This window comes from Hyperolius riggenbachi, chromosome 8 (assembly GCF_040937935.1).
Source record: "Hyperolius riggenbachi isolate aHypRig1 chromosome 8, aHypRig1.pri, whole genome shotgun sequence".
Lineage (NCBI taxonomy): Eukaryota > Metazoa > Chordata > Amphibia > Anura > Hyperoliidae > Hyperolius > Hyperolius riggenbachi.
Window position 1 is genome coordinate 286,216,448 of NC_090653.1, and position 20,633 is coordinate 286,237,080.

The 20,633-nt window shown below is 47.1% G+C and overlaps 1 protein-coding gene across 1 annotated transcript in view; it reads left to right on the forward strand.

The window, feature by feature from the left end:
* Positions 1-20,633, forward strand: part of CCDC187 (coiled-coil domain containing 187) — a 136,367-nt gene that overhangs the window by 111,640 nt on the left and 4,094 nt on the right. Inside the window, exons 22-24 of the mRNA XM_068248019.1 lie at positions 3,228-3,313; positions 7,360-7,436; positions 9,528-11,803. Of these exons, the coding sequence (XP_068104120.1) occupies positions 3,228-3,313; positions 7,360-7,436; positions 9,528-11,803 (2,439 nt within the window). The remainder of the gene's footprint in view (positions 1-3,227; positions 3,314-7,359; positions 7,437-9,527; positions 11,804-20,633) is intronic.

Sequence of the window (20,633 nt, forward strand, 5' to 3'; positions counted from 1 at the left end):
CAGTCCCTGGCAGAGCCACGAGGAACCAATGTCCCTGGCAGAGCCACACGGAACCACAGTCCCTGGCAGAGCCACAGGGAACCACCGCCCCTGGCAGAGCCACGGGGAACCACCACCCCTGGCAGAGCCACAGAGAACCACCGCACCTGGCAGAGCCACGGGGAACCACCACCCCTGGCAGAGCCACAGAGAACCACCGCACCTGGCAGAGCCACGGGGAACCACCACCCCTGGCAGAGCCACAGAGAACCACCGCACCTGGCAGAGCCACGGGGAACCGCCATCCCTGGCAGAGCCACGGGGAACCACAGTCCCTGGCAGAGCCACACAGAACCACAGTCCCTGGCAGAGCTACGAGGAACCAATGTCCCTGGCAGAGCCACAGGGAACCACAGTCCCTGGCAGAGCCACGGGGAACCACCGCCCCTGGCAGAGCCACGGGGAACCACCACCCCTGGCAGAGCCACAGAGAACCACCGCACCTGGCAGAGCCACAGGGAACCACCACCCCTGGCAGAGCCACAGAGAACCACCGCACCTGGCAGAGCCACGGGGAACCGCCATCCCTGGCAGAGCCACGGGGAACCACAGTCCCTGGCAGAGCCACACGGAACCACAGTCCCTGGCAGAGCCACGAGGAACCAATGTCCCTGGCAGAGCCACACGGAACCACAGTCCCTGGCAGAGCCACAGGGAACCACCGCCCCTGGCAGAGCCACAGGGAACCACCACCCCTGGCAGAGCCACAGAGAACCACCGCACCTGGCAGAGCCACGGGGAACCACCACCCCTGGCAGAGCCACAGAGAACCACCGCACCTGGCAGAGCCACGGGGAACCGCCATCCCTGGCAGAGCCACGGGGAACCACAGTCCCTGGCAGAGCCACACGGAACCACAGTCCCTGGCAGAGCCACGAGGAACCAATGTCCCTGGCAGAGCCACACGGAACCACAGTCCCTGGCAGAGCCACGGGGAACCACCGCCCCTGGCAGAGCCACGGGGAACCACCACCCCTGGCAGAGCCACAGAGAACCACCGCACCTGGCAGAGCCACGGGGAACCACCACCCCTGGCAGAGCCACAGAGAACCACCGCACCTGGCAGAGCCACGGGGAACCTCCATCCCTGGCAGAGCCACGGGGAACCACAGTCCCTGGCAGAGCCACACGGAACCACAGTCCCTGGCAGAGCCACACGGAACCACAGTCCCTGGCAGAGCCACAGGGAACCACAGTCCCTGGCACAGCCAACGGGGAACCACCATCCCTGGCAGAGCCACGAGGAACCACAGTCCCTGGCAGAGCCACAGAGAACCGCCATCCCTGGGAGAGCCACGGAGAACCACCGCCAGTGTCATAGCCACGGGGAACCAATGTCCCTGGCAGAGCCACGGGGAACCACTGTCTCTGGCAGAGCCACACGGAACCGCCATCCCTGGCAGAGCAATGGGAAACCACCTCCCCTGGCAGAGCCACAGGGAACCAATGTCCCTGGCAGAGCCACACGGAACCACAGTCCCTGGCAGAGCCACGGGGAACCACAGTCCCTGGCAGAGCCAACGGGGAACCACCATCCCTGGCAGAGCCACGAGGAACCACCGCCCCTGGCAGAGCCACGAGGAACCACCATCCCTGGCAAAACTTAGTTAAAAACAACAGAATTAATGCCAAAGTGTATTGTTTGCATTGGCCAGTTGAAACAATAAACTCTTTTGCATTAGTCCTGTGAGGTTATAGAGTTACGCCACCTCTATTCTTTCAATTTTAGTGGTTTTTAATTAAGTTTTATTTACCCTCTTCCCCCTTGTGTAGCTGGATAAAAGCTTGACTGTGAGAAGTGATGAAATTGTAAAGGGGGTGGGGCTGTAGGTGTGGTGGGGGTGTGGAGGGAGCATGGCTGAAGGTGTGGAGGAGCGTGGCTGAAGGTGTGGTGGCGGTGTGGCTGTAGGTGTGGTGGGGGTGTGGCTGGAGGTGTTGTGAAGCTGTGGAGGGAGTGTGGCTGATGGTGTGGTGGGGGTGTGGCTGGAGGTGTGGTGAAGCTATGGAGGGAGTGTGGCTGGAGGTGTGGTGAAGGTGTGACTGGAGGTGTGGTGGGGGTGTGGCTGGAGGTGTGGTGAAGCTATGGAGGGAGTGTGGCTGGAGGTGTGGTGGAGTGGCTGGAGGTGTGGTAGGGGTGTGGCTGGAGGTGTGGTGAAGCTATGGAGGGAGTGTGGCTGAAGGTGTGGTGAAGCTATGGAGGGAGTGTGGCTGGAGGTGTGGTGAAGGTGTGGAGGAGCGTGGCTGAAGGTGTGGAGGAGCGTGGCTGAAGGTGTGGAGGAGCGTGGCTGAAGGTGTGGAGGAGCGTGGCTGAAGGTGTGGAGGGAGCGTGGCTGAAGGTGTGGAGGGAGCGTGGCTGAAGGTGTGGAGGGAGCGTGGCTGAAGGTGTGGAGGGAGCGTGGCTGAAGGTGTGGAGGGAGCGTGGCTGAAGGTGTGGAGGGAGCGTGGCTGAAGGTGTGGAGGGAGCGTGGCTGAAGGTGTGGAGGGAGCGTGGCTGAAGGTGTGGAGGAGCGTGGCTGAAGGTGTGGTGGCGGTGTTGGCTGAAGGTGTGGTGGGGGTGTTGACTGGAGGTGTGGTGAAGCTATGAAGGGAGTGTGGCTGGAGGTGTGGTGGGGGTGTGGCTGGAGGTGTGGTGAAGCTAGGGAGGGAGTGTGGCTGGGGTGTGGTGAAGGTGTGGCTGGAGGTGTGGTGGGAGTGTGACTGGAAGGTGGTGGGGGTGTGGCTGAAGGTTTGTTGATGCTGTGGAGGGAGTTTGGCCAGGGGTTTGGGGTGTGTAATGACCAATCCTGCTTGCAGCCTACCCTGACCTCTGCCTATTTAATGACCAATCCTGCTTGCTACTACCCTCCCTCATTTCCTCTTGTGGGTTATGGTAAGGAGGGGAGGAGTTCAGACTGCTGTTCGGTCCATCCTAGCTGCATCTGACATTGACACAGGAAGACAGTTCTGTAAATACATCCAGCCATGACATAAAACATTAATATTGCAAAAATAACATATTATAAAATATTCCGCACTATATGTATTTTAATGTGAACTGGACCTTTCTCATGACAGTGATTTCACTGAAGGGATCATTTTCTGTTTTGTCTTTTTTTTTTATATGTCAGATAATTAAAATAAATAATGATTATGTGATTACTGGAATCGGGAATGGTGTTGTCTGGGATATAATGTTTTCCGTTAATTAGGAACAGAGGAACGCAGCTAGCGAGGAGGATTTCCCATCGCCTGTCAGTACAGACGCAGCACGAATCCTTCCGGCCGGAGTTTACGGGTAATTGTGTTACTGTACGGCAAATATGTCTCTAAATAACATCTCTAATGCGCTGCTTTAATAGCCCAGCTAAACATTAAACTGTGCAAATTCTAAAAGCAATCACTATGATAAGTGTGAATAATAAGTGTTACTCTTGTAAAAATCCCTTCTGTAGCTGTGCCGGCCTGCAGTGCAGCTGTTCGGCTATCTATACAAGAGCCTCCTACTTCCTGCTGGGAGAGGCGCGGTCTTAAACCTACTTCCTGTGGACTCCAAAGTCCCGCCTCCTCATGTGGACTCAGTATTGTTTCTACTGTAATGCCGGGATGCTGGGAGAGAGAGTGCTCTTTCTATGGGTGTCACACGGCAATATTACCTGCTCTATCAGTTTAAAGAGAATTCAGCCCCTCAATACAGAAAACATATGTCTGCAGTTGTTCTGGGGCGCCGAGAGCTCGAACTAAGCAGATTGTAAGTTGGGGTCTGACGCCTTTGTTTGCTTCAATTGGAAATTTCACTTTTCTTTTTAATTTCCATAAATATGAATAGTTGCTGGACACATCTTGGGGTGGGGTTGGAAATTGTGGGTTGGTGAGAGAATTTGAGTTGTATCCAATTTGACTACAGATTAAAGAAAAACAGTCAAGCCTGGTACACATCTTCAATTTTGATTGGCCAATCACTGACCAATTTTACCACCTCTTTGTGATATGAGCTTTTACTGACACAATCTGCACATATTACTCTATATCTGTTGGCCGTCATACTACATGGTGGTGGTAAAATTGGCCAATCAAAACTGAAGGTGTGTACCAGGCTTGGAAATTAGAACACACCTTTCGTTCTTGATTGGCCAATGATTGGCCAATCTTAACACCTACATGTAGTATGGAGGCCAACAGATTTTGGGCTTGATTCACAAAGCGGTGCTAACCTACTTAGCACGTCTAAGGTCTTTAGACGTGCTAACCAGGGTGCTAAGTAGGTTAGCACCGTATTTCTCAATCAGATCGCGCACTAACTTTGCGCGCGCAAAGTTTTACGCGCGCAAAGTTTAACGCGCGCTAAGTCCCATAGGCTTTAATGGGCACTTCGCGTGGAGCGCCCTGCGCTCTGTGCAGTACGCGCGTAAAGTTTTATGCGCATAAAGTTTTGCGCGCGTAAAGTTTTATGCGCAAAAAGCTTGTTTAGACGTGCTAAGGGGGTTTTCACAGGCGTGCTAACAGTTAGCACCGCTTTGTGAATCAAGCCCTTTGAGTACTATGAACAGATTGTGTAAGTACTCTCATAATACATGGAGGTGGTAAAATTGGTCAGTGATTGGCCAATTATAATTCAAAGTATGTACCAGGCTTAAGGGTGCACACACACATCCAATTTTGATTGGCCAATTTTACCATTTCCATGTAGTATGATGGCTAACAGATATTGAATACTATGAACAGGTTCCATAGGTAAGTTCTCATACTACATGGAGGTGGTAAAATTGGCCAGTGGTTAGCCAATATAGCCTTGTACACAGCTTCAACTTTGATTGGCCAATCACTGACCAATTTCACTACCTACATGTAGTATGTGAGCTTAACACACATAGGGCTTGATTCACAAAAGGGTGCTAAGTGTTAGCACGCCTGTGAAAAGGCCCTTAGCACGCCTAAAGAGACTTTGCGTGTGCTAATACGCGCGCAAAAAGTTTTCTGCGCAAAGTTTAGCGGTGCACGCAAAATGTCGCACCGGGTGCGCCCGAAACATCACAATATGCGTCGTTTATTTTTTTGAGGCACCTGGTGCATCGTTATAGTCGCACCCGGTGCGACGTTTCGCGCGCACCACACAGCGCTAAACTTTGTGCGCGATCAATAAAAGCTTTCGCCATGCTAACTGAGTTAGCACTCTTTTGTAAATTGAGCCCATAGTATTCAAAGTCTGTTGGCCCTCATATTGGATGGAAATGGTAAAAGTGGCCAATTATTGGCCAATCAAAATTGAAAGTGTATCAGGCTTCAGAAAGTTTAAGTAGCAGTTTGTTAAAGAGACACTGAAACGTAAAAAAAAATTAAGATATAATGAATTGGTCATGTAGTACGGATAATTACTAGAACAGTTGAGATAAAAACCATCAGAACAGTGGAGTAGCTAAGGAGCTATGGGCCCCAGTGCAAGTTTTGCATTGGGGCCCCCCAAGCACTCTATACATAACAATTGATACGCCACACTAAAACCAATCAAGGACAACCACAGTGTCAGAGGTGCAAGAAGGGGATGGGAAACAGTGTGTTAATGATTACTACTATTCTAATCATCCATAGAAGTGATTATTATCAGCAGAGCTAATACTGTGGTTGAGGGTGGGCCCCTCTTGCCCAAGGGCCTCGATGTGGTCGCTACCTCTGCACCCCCTATTGCTACACCCCTGCATCAGAACTCAGAACTCTCTGCGACTTTCAAAGTCATAGAGCTCAATGGCTATTTGCATAGATAACAAATGGAGTTTCTTATCTCTTCCTGTACTGGAAACAAATATTAGACTTATGTCTCTGCTCCTAATGCTTTATTTCTTAGCTGTACTACACAAACAATTCATTATATCATAATTTTTTTTTCCGCTTCAGTGTCTCTTTAAAGTGTTTCCATAGCTACTAGGGATGCTCGTTCGGATTCCGCGGAAATGCAATTTCCGATCGGAAATTGCATTTCCGCATCGAAATTCGAAAATCGGTAATGCAAGTGCGGTAGGCTTTCTTTTGCAGAAATTTGCACGGAAAACGGGAAATTTCCGCCGAGTTTAACATCAATTTTCTCAAGAACTACAAGGTCTTTTTGAAAGATTTTTTTTCCTTCTTGTTCCTACTTTTCTGCTTAACATTCCCTGCAAATTTGGCATTTCTAGCACCTATGGGGGCTTTTCTATTAACCTCTAAAGTCGGCGTCATACCGCATAGCGGTTCCAATGCGGATTTTCGTGGTAATTTCTGCCGAATTTAACACCGATTTTCTCAAAAACTACAAGGCTTTTTGAAATATTTTTTTTTCCTCTTGTTTCCACTTTTCTGCTTAACATACCCTGAAAATTTGGTGTTTGTAGAACCTTCGGGGGCTTTGCTATTAACCGCCAAAGTTGGCCGCTGTTGACTGTAATGCAGAAAATTCGTATTACCGATATGCGGTATTATGCCGACTTTTGGAGGTTAATAGCAAAGCCCCCGTAGGAGCTGGAAACACCAATTTACAGGGAATGTTAAAGAGAACCCGAGGTGGGATTTAATTATGTTACTGGGGCACAGAGGCTGGTTGTGCACACTAACACCAGTCTCTGTTGCCCCATGGTGTGCCCCCAGGACCCCCCTGCACGCTGCTATACCCCCGCAGTGCTGGCGACACGCAGCGCGTCGCCAGCACAATGTTTACCTGTGCGGTGTCAGTCAGCGCCGCTCCCCCGCCTCCTCCGTATCGGCGCTACCCGCCTGTGTCCCTTCCCTCCCGCTGATAGGAGGGAAGTGACGCGTGCGGGTAGCGCCGATGCGGTGGAGGCGGGGGAGCGGCGCAGACTAACAGCGCTTAGGTAAACATTGTGCTGGCGACACGCTGCGTGTTGCCAGCACTGCGGGGGGTATAGCGGCGAGCAGGGGGGACATGGAGGCACACCCATGGGGCAACGGAGGCTGGTCTTAGTGTGCACAACCAGCCTCTGTGCCCCAGTAACATAATTAAATCCCACCTCGGGTTCTCTTTAAGCAAACAAGTGGGAACAAGAAGAAAAAAAAATATTTCAAAAAGACTTTGTAGTCTTTGAGAAAATCAATGTTAAAGTCGGTGGAAATTACCGTGAAAATCCTCATCGAAATGTAGAAATCGTTAGCGGAAAGCGGAATCGGTAGCAGTAGCGGTAATTGGCAATGACGGAATGTGGATTTTCGGCGAAAACAAAAAATGGCATTTCCGACCATCCCTAATAGCTACTTACGAGCTTGCTTGACTTTGGGAATTATCACTCACTTCATGTAACGTTAAATGCGTTCCATGTCTTCTATATTACATCCTGTTCTTTTTCCCTCTTTTCAAAGAGAAAGAAGTGTTTTCAAAGAACCAAAGACAATGACCAGATCAGAAAACCTGACGACCTCTCCCGATCAACAGCAAAGTAAGAGGAACCTCGGAGCTAACAATCCACCATAGGGTGATTTTGGAAAAACTATGTAATGATGAAAAAGTGCCTCTGAATTTCCTCACGTATAGATTTAGAAAAAATGTTGTTAAATGTGGATCAGCCATAGAGCGAGGCGTGCAGCACCATCCAAGTATGCCTCACTGAAGGCTCGTGCACACTAGGTTTTGCCATTTTTTAAGCGCTGGCAGTTTTCAAAATCGCCCTGAAAGCGCTTGTGCAGTGATTCTCTATGAGAAAGTTCGTTTCCGATCCGCTCAGATAAGCGGTGCTTGGGCCATTTTTGAGGCGATTCCACCTCAATGGAAGGTATAGGAAAACGCAAAACGCTCTCAAAATCGCTTTGTGCAAAAGATCAAAGAGTTCACTTCCTAGGAAGTGAAAAAACGCAATTGCTCTGCAAAAGCGCTTAGAAGAGCGCTTAACAAAAACGTCCAATGCACAGGAAAAAAAAGCATCAAAAAACGGCGCGGACGGCGAAGCGAACAGAACGCAATGGGAACAAAGCCTAAAAGTGTAAACGTGCATTACCGCACTGCATGCAGTGTGTTATAGCGTCGGTACCTGTCATGGGACTACCCAGGGTCGGGCAGAGGCAAGAAAGGCTCCAGCCTCAGGGCACAGTGTAGGAGGGGCGCAGGGCGGTCCCCGAGGCGAGAGAGGCTCCAGCCTCAGGGCGCAGTGTAGGAGGGGGCGCACAACTCACTCAGCTATCATTCCTCTATTGTGTTTGAAGCAGAGAGAAATAAGAAAAGGGGATACATGGCAGTGACTGCAAGCCAGATAACTAGAGATTGAGGTGTTGGGGGCCCTGGGGCTCTCTCAGTCTAATAGCAATCAGTGCCAGGGGCGTAGCAATAGGGGGTGCAGCGGTAGCGACCGCATCGGGGCCCTTGGGCCAGAGGGGCCCCGAAGGGCCCTCCCTCAACTACAATATTAGCTCTCTATTGGTCCTGTGCTGATAATAATCACTTCTATAGATACTTTGAATAGTGGTAATCATTAACAAGCTGTTCCCCATCCCCTTCTTGCACCTCTAACACTGTAGTTGCCATTGGCAGGTTTTGGTGCACCGTATCAATTGCTATGTATAGAGTGCTTGGGGGGCCCCATTGTAAAACTTGCATCGGGGCCCACAGCTCCTTAGCTACGCCACTGTGTGTGACGGCTGGGGTGGGACAGTGGTATGCCGAAATTTCGCATCAAAATTCGCTATTATGCATTGTAAACGTAATGCGAAATTTCAGAGAAAATCGTAATTAATTTTGAATGTAATAATAGTATTTCAAAATTTCGTGTCATTTTTTGCGAAATTTCGCATGATTTAGTGCCAACTTTAGAGGTTAATAGCAAAACCCCCATACATGCTATTGTTGCCAAAATTGCTACATATGTTAAGAATAGTGTGTATAAGTCACAAAAAGAATTTTTGAAAAAGACCTTGTAGTTTTTGAGAAACTCAATTTTAAAAATGCAAAGAAAAAATGTTTTTAAACTGTTATTTTTCTAAGTTTAAAAACCATGTTCTACTTGCATTTTTAAAATCGAGTTTCTCTAAAACTACAAGGTCTTTTTCAAAAATTCTTTTTTTGACTTGTACCCACGATTCTCCTTAACATACGTAGCAAAGAAATTACGTATAATTTCGCAAAATTGTATGCGAAATTACGAATGACTACACAAAATCAATTGAATTTGCAAATCGTAATTACGAATAAGCATATAGTAATTACGTATAAGCGTAATTGCGAAAATGTACGCAAAATTTAGCGAAATCGTAATTTGTTGATTATGATCATCGCTACAGTGGGAGGGGTAGAAGAGCACACTGTGGTGTCTCAGCATTGGGTGCTGGAGGACCTTGTCCCGGCTACCTCTCATAGAACTGTCATTGCTTCTGTGTCACCTTTTTTACAAAGGTAATTTTTGTGGCAAAATGGGTTGTGTGACCTTCAAATAATTGATTGCATTTTTAAAAAGCTGGAACATTGTTTGCACTGGTAATAAAATAATTACAAAAAATACAAAAAAAGAACTAAATACCATTTCTGATCTTCCTATTTTTAGGTCACAAACTGATAACTCCAGAGCGAGAAACCACAGAGGATCCTAAGCTGGTCGCTCAAACCTATCCTGGTGTCACGCCTCGGCCTCCAGAGTCCGATATGTTAGCCCAAGAACACGGCGTTGGCATGTTATCACCCTCTCCTGCAGAATTTCAAAAAGTCTCCGCTAAAATCATAAACATCTCAGAGAGTTCTGTCTCTGCATCCGATCGAGGGCAGGAAGGCCAGGACACAGAGAGTGGAGACTCTGATATCTTTGACATGGAGTCTGGTGGCTTCCCAAGTGAAAGACCATTCGATGGAAACTGGGGTGGCACGTCGGAGGTTCAGCCTTTCGAACCAAATCTTTTTGACCAAAGTCATGAAAATACTATTATTGGGATGGATTTTAACGACCGGAAGCACTATAGTGCTAATGACTCAGAGGAAGAGCCTTTCAGATCTTCACCTCCTCCTCAGTCAGGTTCTCAGAGTGCAAAAATAGTTGTAGCTTTAGTAAAGGAACAGATAACAACTAAAAAAGCTCCGTTGGCCTCGGAATCGTTTACAACATCGGAGGACGTGACAGAGTCGGATTCAAAAACATTTAACATAGAACATTTAAGTGGGAAGCAAGAAGACGATACAGTCAAAGTTACAGGCCTACAGAATTCGACGTCAATGAGTCCAGAAAACATCAGTAATGCGACGGGAATGAGTTTATATGACACTAAAGAGCGGCCGAGAATGACAGAAACGGATGTAAAACAATCTGTTACAAAAAATGTAATCTCCAGGAAAATTAAGACAGCGCCATTTGATGCTACAAGCTCAAAAGATTTATTTCAGATTAAAAGCTTCCCACATCCAAGTGAGGGAGAGGTGATATTTATCACTGACGAAGTCTTACAGCCTATTGAAGATACCTTGTCAGAAATCTTTTCTCCCGTTGATGAAGAGCTTTCCTACAAAAGTGAAGATTTGTACTCCGGAATGCAGGACCACAGAGAGGAGCTGCCCTCTCCCCCTGGGGACGTAGACTCAATTGGAAGTGATGATGACACAGAAGACTTCCCCACTCCACCAGAAGAAATAGTTTTCTCCGAAACAGAAACCCTGCACAGCAGTCGGGAGGCGAGCCTCATCGAAGAAGTCCATCAGTTATATGATCGCTTACTTACGGAAGATGCAGTTCTTCAGATATCTGAAACAAGTCATGAATTTCTCAACAATGGACTCTTACACAAATCTCCAGTTCAGCCTGAAGTCCAAAGAAATCCTCCAGAGCCCAATAAGCAGGGTAAACCATTTCTCACGTTATCGAAGGCCGAAGATGATCTTCATGATCCCTTGTCCACCTTTGACATTGGGGACAGGGTACTGGTGAAACTCTCCAAGCCAGGTACTTTGAAGTATAAAGGGTTAATGGCTTCTAGAGAAGGCTACTGGGCAGGAGTTGCCCTAGACAAGGCTGGAGGAGACAATGATGGAACTTCTGAGGGAATAAAATATTTTGAATGTCCTGCAAACCATGGTGTTTTTGTAAGACCTGGACAGATCTCTCATCTTTTGTTTGACGACCGAACAGGTCCAGATTCTCACAGTGATGGCAATAATTCATCTGGTGAAGGTCCATCGTCGACAAATAACAAACCTGAAGATCAAGCAGGTCCAGATATAACTGGAAGGGGAAGATATGATAATATTGAGGAGTGCCAATCTTCCAAAAACAAAATAACTGGGGCAAAATCATATTGTTTGAAGCCATCGGAAACGGAGAACTATGTGAAGGTTGCTGAAACCTGTAATATTTTTCCAAATCAATTCAAATCTCACCTTCTGATGGATGACATGGGCCCTGATCACCCCTCAGAAAAACGTCACTCCTGTGCAGTTGTCGCTAACCTACTAAGATCACCATCATCACGTAAAGAGGAACAACAGAGACTGGTTTTAAATGTTACAGACGAGCTTCTCAAGAGACTTTTGTCTGAAGTCTTTGGAACCTTTACAGAAGTCTCCCGAGAAAAGTGTGAAGAGGACAATGTGAAGATACACAAAAAGAACAGCACAGGACGAGCTGGTCAAAAATATGCTGCTAGGAATCAAAAAATTCACATCAAGCTAGAATCATTAAGTGGAGAGGTGAGAAAGACACGTGGTACAGTGGAGGATCTGTCCCACGACATCGTGGTGGAGATTATAAAGGACTGTGTGACAGAATATAAGAAGATTAAAAGGAAGAAAGGAAGTATAACAAATTCTTGGACATTGGATGGATCTGTTATCTCTTTACCGGTAAGTAATCTATAGGCATGTATAAAACACTGTCCTTAAAGAGGAACTCCAGTGAAAATAATGTAATAATAAAGTGCTTCATTTTTTACCATAATTATGTATAAATGATTTAGTCAGTGTTTGCTCATTGTAAAATCTTTCCTCTCCCAGATTCACATTCTGACATGTATTACATGGTGACATTTTTACTGTGGGCAGGTTATGTAGCTGCTCCTAGCTGTTTTGGCTGTTAGAGACAGCTGTAAACAACTAATTCCTGTCTGTGAACATTGTTACATTGTGGCAGTTTGCCCAGAGTACCGCGGTACTCAGAGCTTCTTGTGGGAGGGGTTTCAGCACAAAATCAGTCATACAGCGCCCCCTGATGGTCTGTTTGTGAAAATCATTATATTTCTCATGTAAAATGGGGTATCAGCTACTGATTGGGATAAAGTTCAATTCTTGGTTGGAGTTTCTCTTTAATTCTAACAGGTAGGTAGGTTAGGGTGAGACTTGGGTTAATGAGTGCATTAGGTGATAATTTCACCAGAAATTCGCAAACAAGCCAGTTCCCTCCAGGATATTGGTATTCATCCATTGCAGAATTTTCTAGAAATATTAAGACACACACACACGTTCCAACAATCTGCCCCAACTATATTCTAAACTTCGTCAGTTGGAAGACAGTTGGGCGTGTTTATGGCTGGAAATACAACAAGACGACCAACTGATAACAGTTTGTTTGCCGGCGGATCAACTTGCCCAACTATCATGCAGGTTGACCACGTGTGGACAAGTCTTTTGAACACCTTTGTTGTTTTTGAATGTGGGCATGTTGTGCAGTTTGTCGTTTAGCTTGCATGCATAGTATTTAAGGGAGTTGCTTGTTTAAGGTAGCCATAGACCTGATGATTATTGGCAGATTCGAAAAAAAAATGTATCTCTAATCTAATGTGATTAGAGATAAATTTGTCGCTTGGTTGAAGCTGCCCATATACTGTGGGCCGATTTCCATCCGATTTCAGCATAAAATATTCAGGGAATCGGCTAAGCCCGCCGCGTGTGCCCTGCTGCTGCTCCCCAGTGTATAAATGTGCCCCCCCGGTGTGTTTATTTATACATTACCTGTCATGTAGCAGCCTCCGCACGGTGATCGTCCATCTAGCCGGGTTCTAATAGCCGCGTACACGCTTGCGGCGTATAGTGTCTGACGTCAGCTGCCATGCACCGCTAGCGTGTATGAGTGTACGGGGACCCCGGCAGGATGGACGGACACAGCGCGGAGGCTAACACTGGACAGGTAATGTATAAATGCACACACGGTGGGTACATTTATACATTGCAGCGGCGGGGGATTAGTCGTTTCGTCGCTCGTTCCTAAATCGGCCGCCGTACTGACGCACACCCGACCAACCAACTTCGGCCCACATCTTGTAACATGCGCGATCGACAATACGACCAATTCCGGTCCCAAAATTGGTCGCTTTGTCGGTCGGGCATGCACTTGGCAGTACCAATTTTCATCAAAATTTAATTATAATAATCAAATTGGATGGTCAATTGGCCGCCAAGTCGCCTGATGTATGGCCACCTTAAAGTGGATCCAAAATAAACTTTTACTCATTGCATAATTGTGCTCCTTTCATACAGTTTATAGGGCATTCCTCAAGCCAAATACTTTTTTTGTTTTGTTTTAATATTAATTCCCTATAAACTAAACAAGCCACGCCCACAGCTTTTCACAATGCCTTGGCATTTTCAGACAGTAGCAAGAGCTTATGGGAGCTCAGTCTGGGCAGGAGGAGGGGGAGGTGTTACTAGCCAGAGATTGCAGAGGGGAGGAGGAGAGGGGACTGAATTTACACACAGGCAAGCTGATAGCATCTCCAGCCCTGTGACAATGTGACAAACAGAACATGGCTGCCCTCATTGTGTCACAGGAATAAATAATCATAACCTTTTGAAGCTGTATGCAGACAGATTTGCTGTGTAAACTATCTAAACTTTAGATAAGATATATAGACAAGTTACTTGTTATAGTTAGTTTTTTATCTCGGATGGTTGGCGCATGTGTACGTACGTGTTTTGTACACAACTTGTTGTGTGGTTGATCATGTTGTGCGGTTGGTTGTGCATTATGTTGGACGTGTGTGTGAGGCTTTACTAGCAGCTGACTTCCTCTCCTTCGCTATATGTGGGGTTCTCGTAGCCCTCTCAGCTGAATATGAAGAATACCGCAGGGGAGTACCTAGAACCCGGCCATCCCTCAAAAAAACTGAGCCGCCCTCGCCCCCCTGAAAACCCACCAACACCTCCCCAAGATCAGAACTTTAAATAAACAACGAGTGTCAGCGCCAAGGCAGAAGGCGACCGCAGCCGAGAAGGACAATGTCCAAAAGTCCACACAGGCAATGAATATATAAAGTCAGCGCAGGTCTATAGTAATACAGCTTTCGTCATTTTCTGGTATACAGGATCCTTGAACAAAAAGGTAAAGAAGCAAGGCTTACCAGATTCCAACAACCCACATTATAAGGCTGTAAACGAGTTTGATAGATGGTCCGCAGAACTTTCAAATGGTGTCATTTCACCAGCGATGTTGCACACCACAAATTCCTCCGGGATATATTAGATATCCTGAGGTCGCAGAGACTCGCCAAAGGGGAGTCCAGTAGGATAGTGACATGAAAGAGATGTACGGCACATCTAAGTGTAAACCGTCTTTATTACATAACAAGTAAAACAATTTAAAAACAAGGATAAAAGAAACTCACATACGGGGCCCGTGCACTGGGAACCCCGAAAAAGTAGCGCGCATAAAATGGTCAATAGAAGACCTCAAATAAAATGGTGAAGGCGACAGGCAGCACCATTTTATTTGAGGTCTTCTATTGACCATTTTATGCGTGCTACTTTTTCGGGGTTCCCAGTGCACGGGCCCCGTATGTGCGTCATCAGGGGAGCCTGATGACGCAAGATTGCGAAACCAGTCGGGAAGGCGACAGGCGGCACCATTTTATTTGAGGTCTTCTATTGACCATTTTATGCGCGCTACTTTTTCGGGGTTCCCAGTGCACGGGCCCCGTATGTGAGTTTCTTTTATCCTTGTTTTTAAATTGTTTTACTTGTTATGTAATAAAGACGGTTTACACTTAGATGTGCCGTACATTTCTTTCATGTCACTATCCTACTGGACTCTCCTTTGGCGAGTCTTTGCGACCTCAGGATATCTAATATATTCCGGAGGAATCTGTGGTGTGCAACATCGCTGGTTAAACGACACCATTTGAAAGTTCTGCGGACCATCTATCAAACTCGTTTACAACCTTATAATGTGGGTTGTTGGAATCTGGTAAGCCTTGCTTCTTTACCCTTTTGTTGGAAGATCAGAACTTTGTCCGGTTTCCCCTTCACTAAGTTATACCCCCCTGCCGCTACAGCAAAGCGTGGCTGCGGTGTACATTACCTCACTCCTCTTAGGTCCGGATTTGTACCGCATAGGTAGCCAGATGACTCTTCCCTCTTATATAGGCAGCCAGATGATCCTTCCCTCCCCCACCTCCAGTGCAGGTAATCAGATAACCCTCCCCTCTGGTTTAGATAGCCTGATGACCCCTCCTTCCCCTTCATCTGGTATAAGATGCCAGATGACCCTTAGCCTGCTGTCCACTCACCCTTGATCCTGTGGTGCCCTAGGCCATGGACTATTGGCCTTGGCTTAAATCCAGCCCTGACTCCTTTGCGTCGTACAGTCTATCTCCTTGTGGCACCTGATGCAGGTCACATGACAGGCAGGGGTGGGAGGCGCGAGCAGTTAGGCTATACGGTGAGGCTGAAGAGAGGCGTGAGGAGAACGTGTAGCTCTGCAGAGAGCAGGTAATCTATGCCGCTGCTTGGTCTACATCTAACCACAGAAGCGGGCCCCCTTAGCCCCTGGGCCCACCAACAATGGTGGCTATGGTTCACCCCTGATGTACAGGTGTCCCCCAATGTTATCTTCAGCAGTTCACTGAACTCTGTTGCCCGCCCACTGTTATCCAATCATCGTGATGTCATTCACTCATCCTCCTCCCCCCTCACCCTTTCCATAGGGCAGAACAGCTGCTCGTCCTCTGTCTGTACAGCGCTCTTTTCTAAACTGTTGCCTGGAGCAATTGGGAGGAATTGTTCTGGGCGACAGAAAGTGTCTGGTTGCTGACAAAATTCTGTATTGTCAGCTGAAACTATAAGATAATTACAGGGTAATTACAATATAAGATAATTACAGGGCATGCCCAAAAAACAATCACTTTAAGAATTACTTAAAGGACATCAGAGGTGAAAATAAACTGAAGAGAAAAACAATTGTATCTATCCTCCTTCTCCTAAAAATGACCTTTTTAGATATCCCAGAGTTTTATTTTATATTTAAATCTAGTTTTTACGTTTTTACTGTGTCATTGTCTCTGCTCAATGACACCTTCGCTAAAGTATGCCAGAGCACAAATCTATGAATTAGCGGTGAAAAAACGCACAAAAGAGCCGCAGAATTAGCCTTCGAGTGGAATGCATGCGAATCGCATGCAATGTATTTAGTAGGGAAATCGCATGCGAATTGCCCATGCATTTTTTTGCACATGCATTTTTTTGCCGCAAATTCGCATGCGAATTCGCATAGGTACCAATGTAAATTCAAACAGGCAGTGACATGGTTAAAATCGCATATACCCTCACCTATGCGAATTCGCGGCAAAAACGCACGGGAAATCGCATCTGCATGCGATTTCATCAGCGGTGGAATCCAGGCGATTCCGCATCGCAGTAGTGGAAACGAGCCCTAACACTGTAGTCCGACCCAGTCAGAAACTGTCACTTGCATACCTCATGTTTAACTCTTTCAGGCATAGAAAGAAAAAAAGGAAACAGCATAGTAATTTGTATGCTAGGCACTCTACATGCACGTCTATCTCATTATGTCACATGTCACCTCGGGTGTCCGTTAAAGGGGTCTCAGGTTTTATACTTACCTGGGGCTTCCTCCAGCCCCCTTGAGGCCACTCGTCCCCCGTGGTCTCCCCGGGACGCTCCTGTCCCCTGATGGATGGACCAGTAACTCCATGGAAAGTCTAAAACAAAACAGACAAAAAGGTCAAAGAGAACCTGTGGCGTCAAACATTTAAAAGGAGAGGGAAGCCTCTGGCTCCTCCACGCAGTCCTCCGCTGCTGCCTGGGATCCTCCATAACGTCGGGCCTCGTTCCTCCTGGCAGGAGTGTGGTTGTGCTGCAGCCACGTGAACATGGCCCCGCCTCCGCAGTACCACGGAGCCACTCGTGCACGGGCAGCTCCAGCTTACTGGACAGACTCGGGCTTATTTGCAGGTGCAGTACTGACGCTCACGCCTGGAAAGCAGCGCAGCCCTGAGGTTCCTACCAACAAGTTCTTGTCGGTAATCTTAGGGGGGTCCGAGCTTAGCGACCGGGGGACTGGAGGATGGCGGGGGAAGCCCCTGTAGGATCCGCAGGCTTCTATTGGTAACAAATTGTACCGCTGTCGCATACAGATGTATAGTGAGCCTATAGCTTATACATGTTACAAAGCTGCTGGTGTATAGTGAGCCTATAGCTTATACATGTTACAGGGCCACTGGTGTATAGTGATTCTATAGCTTATACATGTTACAGAGCCGCTGGTGTATAGCGAGCCTATAGCTTATACATGTTACAGAGCCGCTGGTGTATAGTGATTCTATAGCTTTACATGTTACAGAGCCGCTGGTGTATAGTGAGCCTACAGCTTATACATGTTACAGAACCGCTGGTGTATAGCGAGCCTATAGCTTATACATGTTACAGGGCCACTGGTGTAGAGCAAGCCTATATCTTATACATGTTACAGAACTGCTGGTGTATAGTGAGCCTATAGCTTATACATGTTACTGAACCGTTGGTGTATAGTGAGCCTATAGCTTATACATGTTACAGAGCCGATGGTGTATAGTGAGCCTATAGCTTATACATGTTACAGAACCGCTGGTGTATAGCGAGCCTATAGCTTATACATGCTACAGGGCCACTGGTGTATAGTGAGCCAATAGCTTATACATGTTACAGAACCGCTGGTGTATAGCGAGCCTATAGCTTATACATGTTACAGAGCCGCTGGTGTATAGCAAGCCTATAGCTTATACATGTTATAGAGCCGCTGGTGTATAGCGAGCCTATAGCTTATACATGTTACAGAACCGCTGGTGTATAGTGAGCCTATAGCTTATACATGTTACAGAGCCGCTGGTGTATAGCGAGCCTATAGCTTATACATGTTACAGAACCGCTGGTGTATAGTGAGCCTATAGCTTATACATGTTACAGAACCGCTGGTGTATAGCGAGCCTATAGCTTATACATGTTATAGAGCCGCTGGTGTATAGCGAGCCTATAGCTTATACATGTTACAGAACCGCTGGTGTATAGCGAGCCTATAGCTTATGCATGTTATAGAGCCGCTGGTGTATAGCGAGCCTATAGCTTATACATGTTACAGAACCGCTGGTGTATAGTGAGCCTATAGCTTATACATGTTACAGAACCGCTGGTGTATAGCGAGCCTATAGCTTATACATGTTACAGAGCCGCTGGTGTATAGCGAGCCTATAGCTTATACATGTTATAGAGCCGCTGGTGTATAGCGAGCCTATAGCTTATACATGTTACAGAACCGCTGGTGTATAGTGAGCCTATAGCTTATACATGTTACAGAGCCGCTGGTGTATAGTGAGCCTATAGCTTATACATGTTACAGAGCCGCTGGTGTATAGCGAGCCTATAGCTTATACATGTTACAGAGCCGCTGGTGTATAGCGAGCCTATAGCTTATACATGTTACAGAGCCGCTGGTGTATAGGGAGCCTATAGCTTATACATTGTATACAATGAACAGAGGCGCCAAAAGTATAAGATTAGATTAAATGAGCTTAAAAACCAATTTAAATGGCAAAATTGAAGGAGGAAGTGGTGGTCTTACCTCCCTCAAGCAGACACGACAACGACTGCGATTCAGACAGTCAAACACATTTATTAGGAACTCCAAAAAGAAATGCAGGTTCAACCCCGCTTCATCAGGCAATATAGGGAGGAGTATCAAACAATCTGCACAAGGATTCAAATTAAGCGCTTAATTTGAATCCTTGTGCAGATTGTTTGATACTCCTCCCTATATTGCCTGATGAAGCGGGGTTGAACCTGCGAAACGCGTTGCATTTCTTTTTGGAGTTCCTAATAAATGTGTTTGACTGTCTGAATCGCAGTCGTTGTCATGTCTGCTTGAGGGAGGTAAGACCACCACTTCCTCCTTCAATTTTGCCATTTAAGTTGGTTTTTAAGCTCATTTAATCTAATCTTATACTTTTGGCGCCTCTGTTCATTGTATACAATTTTGAGTCCACCCTTGGTGGAGGGTTGCTACCCTTTTTTCCTGTCTACAGAGAGCGACTTCTTAATCCTGAGTGGGGTCAGGACAATCTCCCCACCTGCCTTTACAGTGGTTGCCTGCTGGTGACCCTGACTTGTGAGTATCTAGCAATACAAACTTATTGCCACCTTGTCCAGTACGAATTACACTATTGGGGCTCTTGGTGTTCCCTGTTTTTATAGCTTATACAGGTTACAGAGCCGCTGGTGTATAGTGAGCCTATAGCTTATACATGTTACAGAACCGCTGGTGTATAGCAAGCCTATAGCTTATACATGTTACAGAGCCGCTGGTGTATAGTGAGCCTATAGCTTATACATGTTACAGAACCGCTGGTGTATAGTGAACCTATAGCTTATACATGCTACAGGGCCACTGGTGTATTGTGAGCCTATAGCTTATACATGCTACAGGGCCACTGGTGTATAGTGAGCCTATAGCTTATACATGTTACAGAGCCTTACTAACCCGACATGCATTCCTAGTAATTCTGAGTCACCCTGAGCTGCTTGGTTATCATATTATCTGAGATGGCATACTCACCTATTTGCGGAGAGACATAATCATGGGCAGAACAGTAGCAGTAACGGTACCCCCCCCCCCTTCCCCACGTGACTGCGGGGTTGGGTTCCTGCTCCTTCTCCTCCTCCTGCAGAGTAGCGCAGGTAGCGGTGTAATACGTGCCTGCTCCAGCACTGCATCGGGTGTTCTCTGTTCCTCCTGGTAGCCGTGTTACGGCTGCACTCAGATGTGACTCCATGAAGCAGCCTCCTGTCCTCCACCAGAACCGGCGAGTACTGACAGTGCCTGCCTGGTGCAAGAAAGCAGCTGACGGGAGGTGAGTTCACTGCCTGTCAGCTGCCGTATGAAGGAGCTCTTATATCGCTGCAGAATTCTTAGGCTGTGTTCCCACTTGAGCTGAGAGGGGACATTTTTTGTCCGTTCTCCACTCATCGATAAACGGACATTGAACGGCTCCTATTCAATAAATAGGAGCCGTTCAACTTGTCACTCAGCACGCGGTCCACATTTCTGTGCAGTCCGCAATAACGCCGGGCAGGCAGATACATTCCTCTATATAGCCTTAGGGGGAATACATCCACACCGCGGCCCAGCCGACCACAGCGGACCATCAGAGCAGATATTATACTGCCCCCACCCACTGGCCACACATGGTCCAGCACCAAGAGGGAACAGAGCCAGAGGCCTGATTCACGCTGCAAGAGCTTTCTAAGCACCAGTGATTTGTAAAGCTCTTGCTAATGCAATGCTGTGGGGGATTTTTATAAAATCACATCGCTCTAGTGGGATCACTTGCATAGTATTACATTAGCAGGAGCTTTACAAATCACAAGTGATTAGAAAAAGCTCTTGCAGTGTGAACCAGGCCTTACAGGTGTCTCA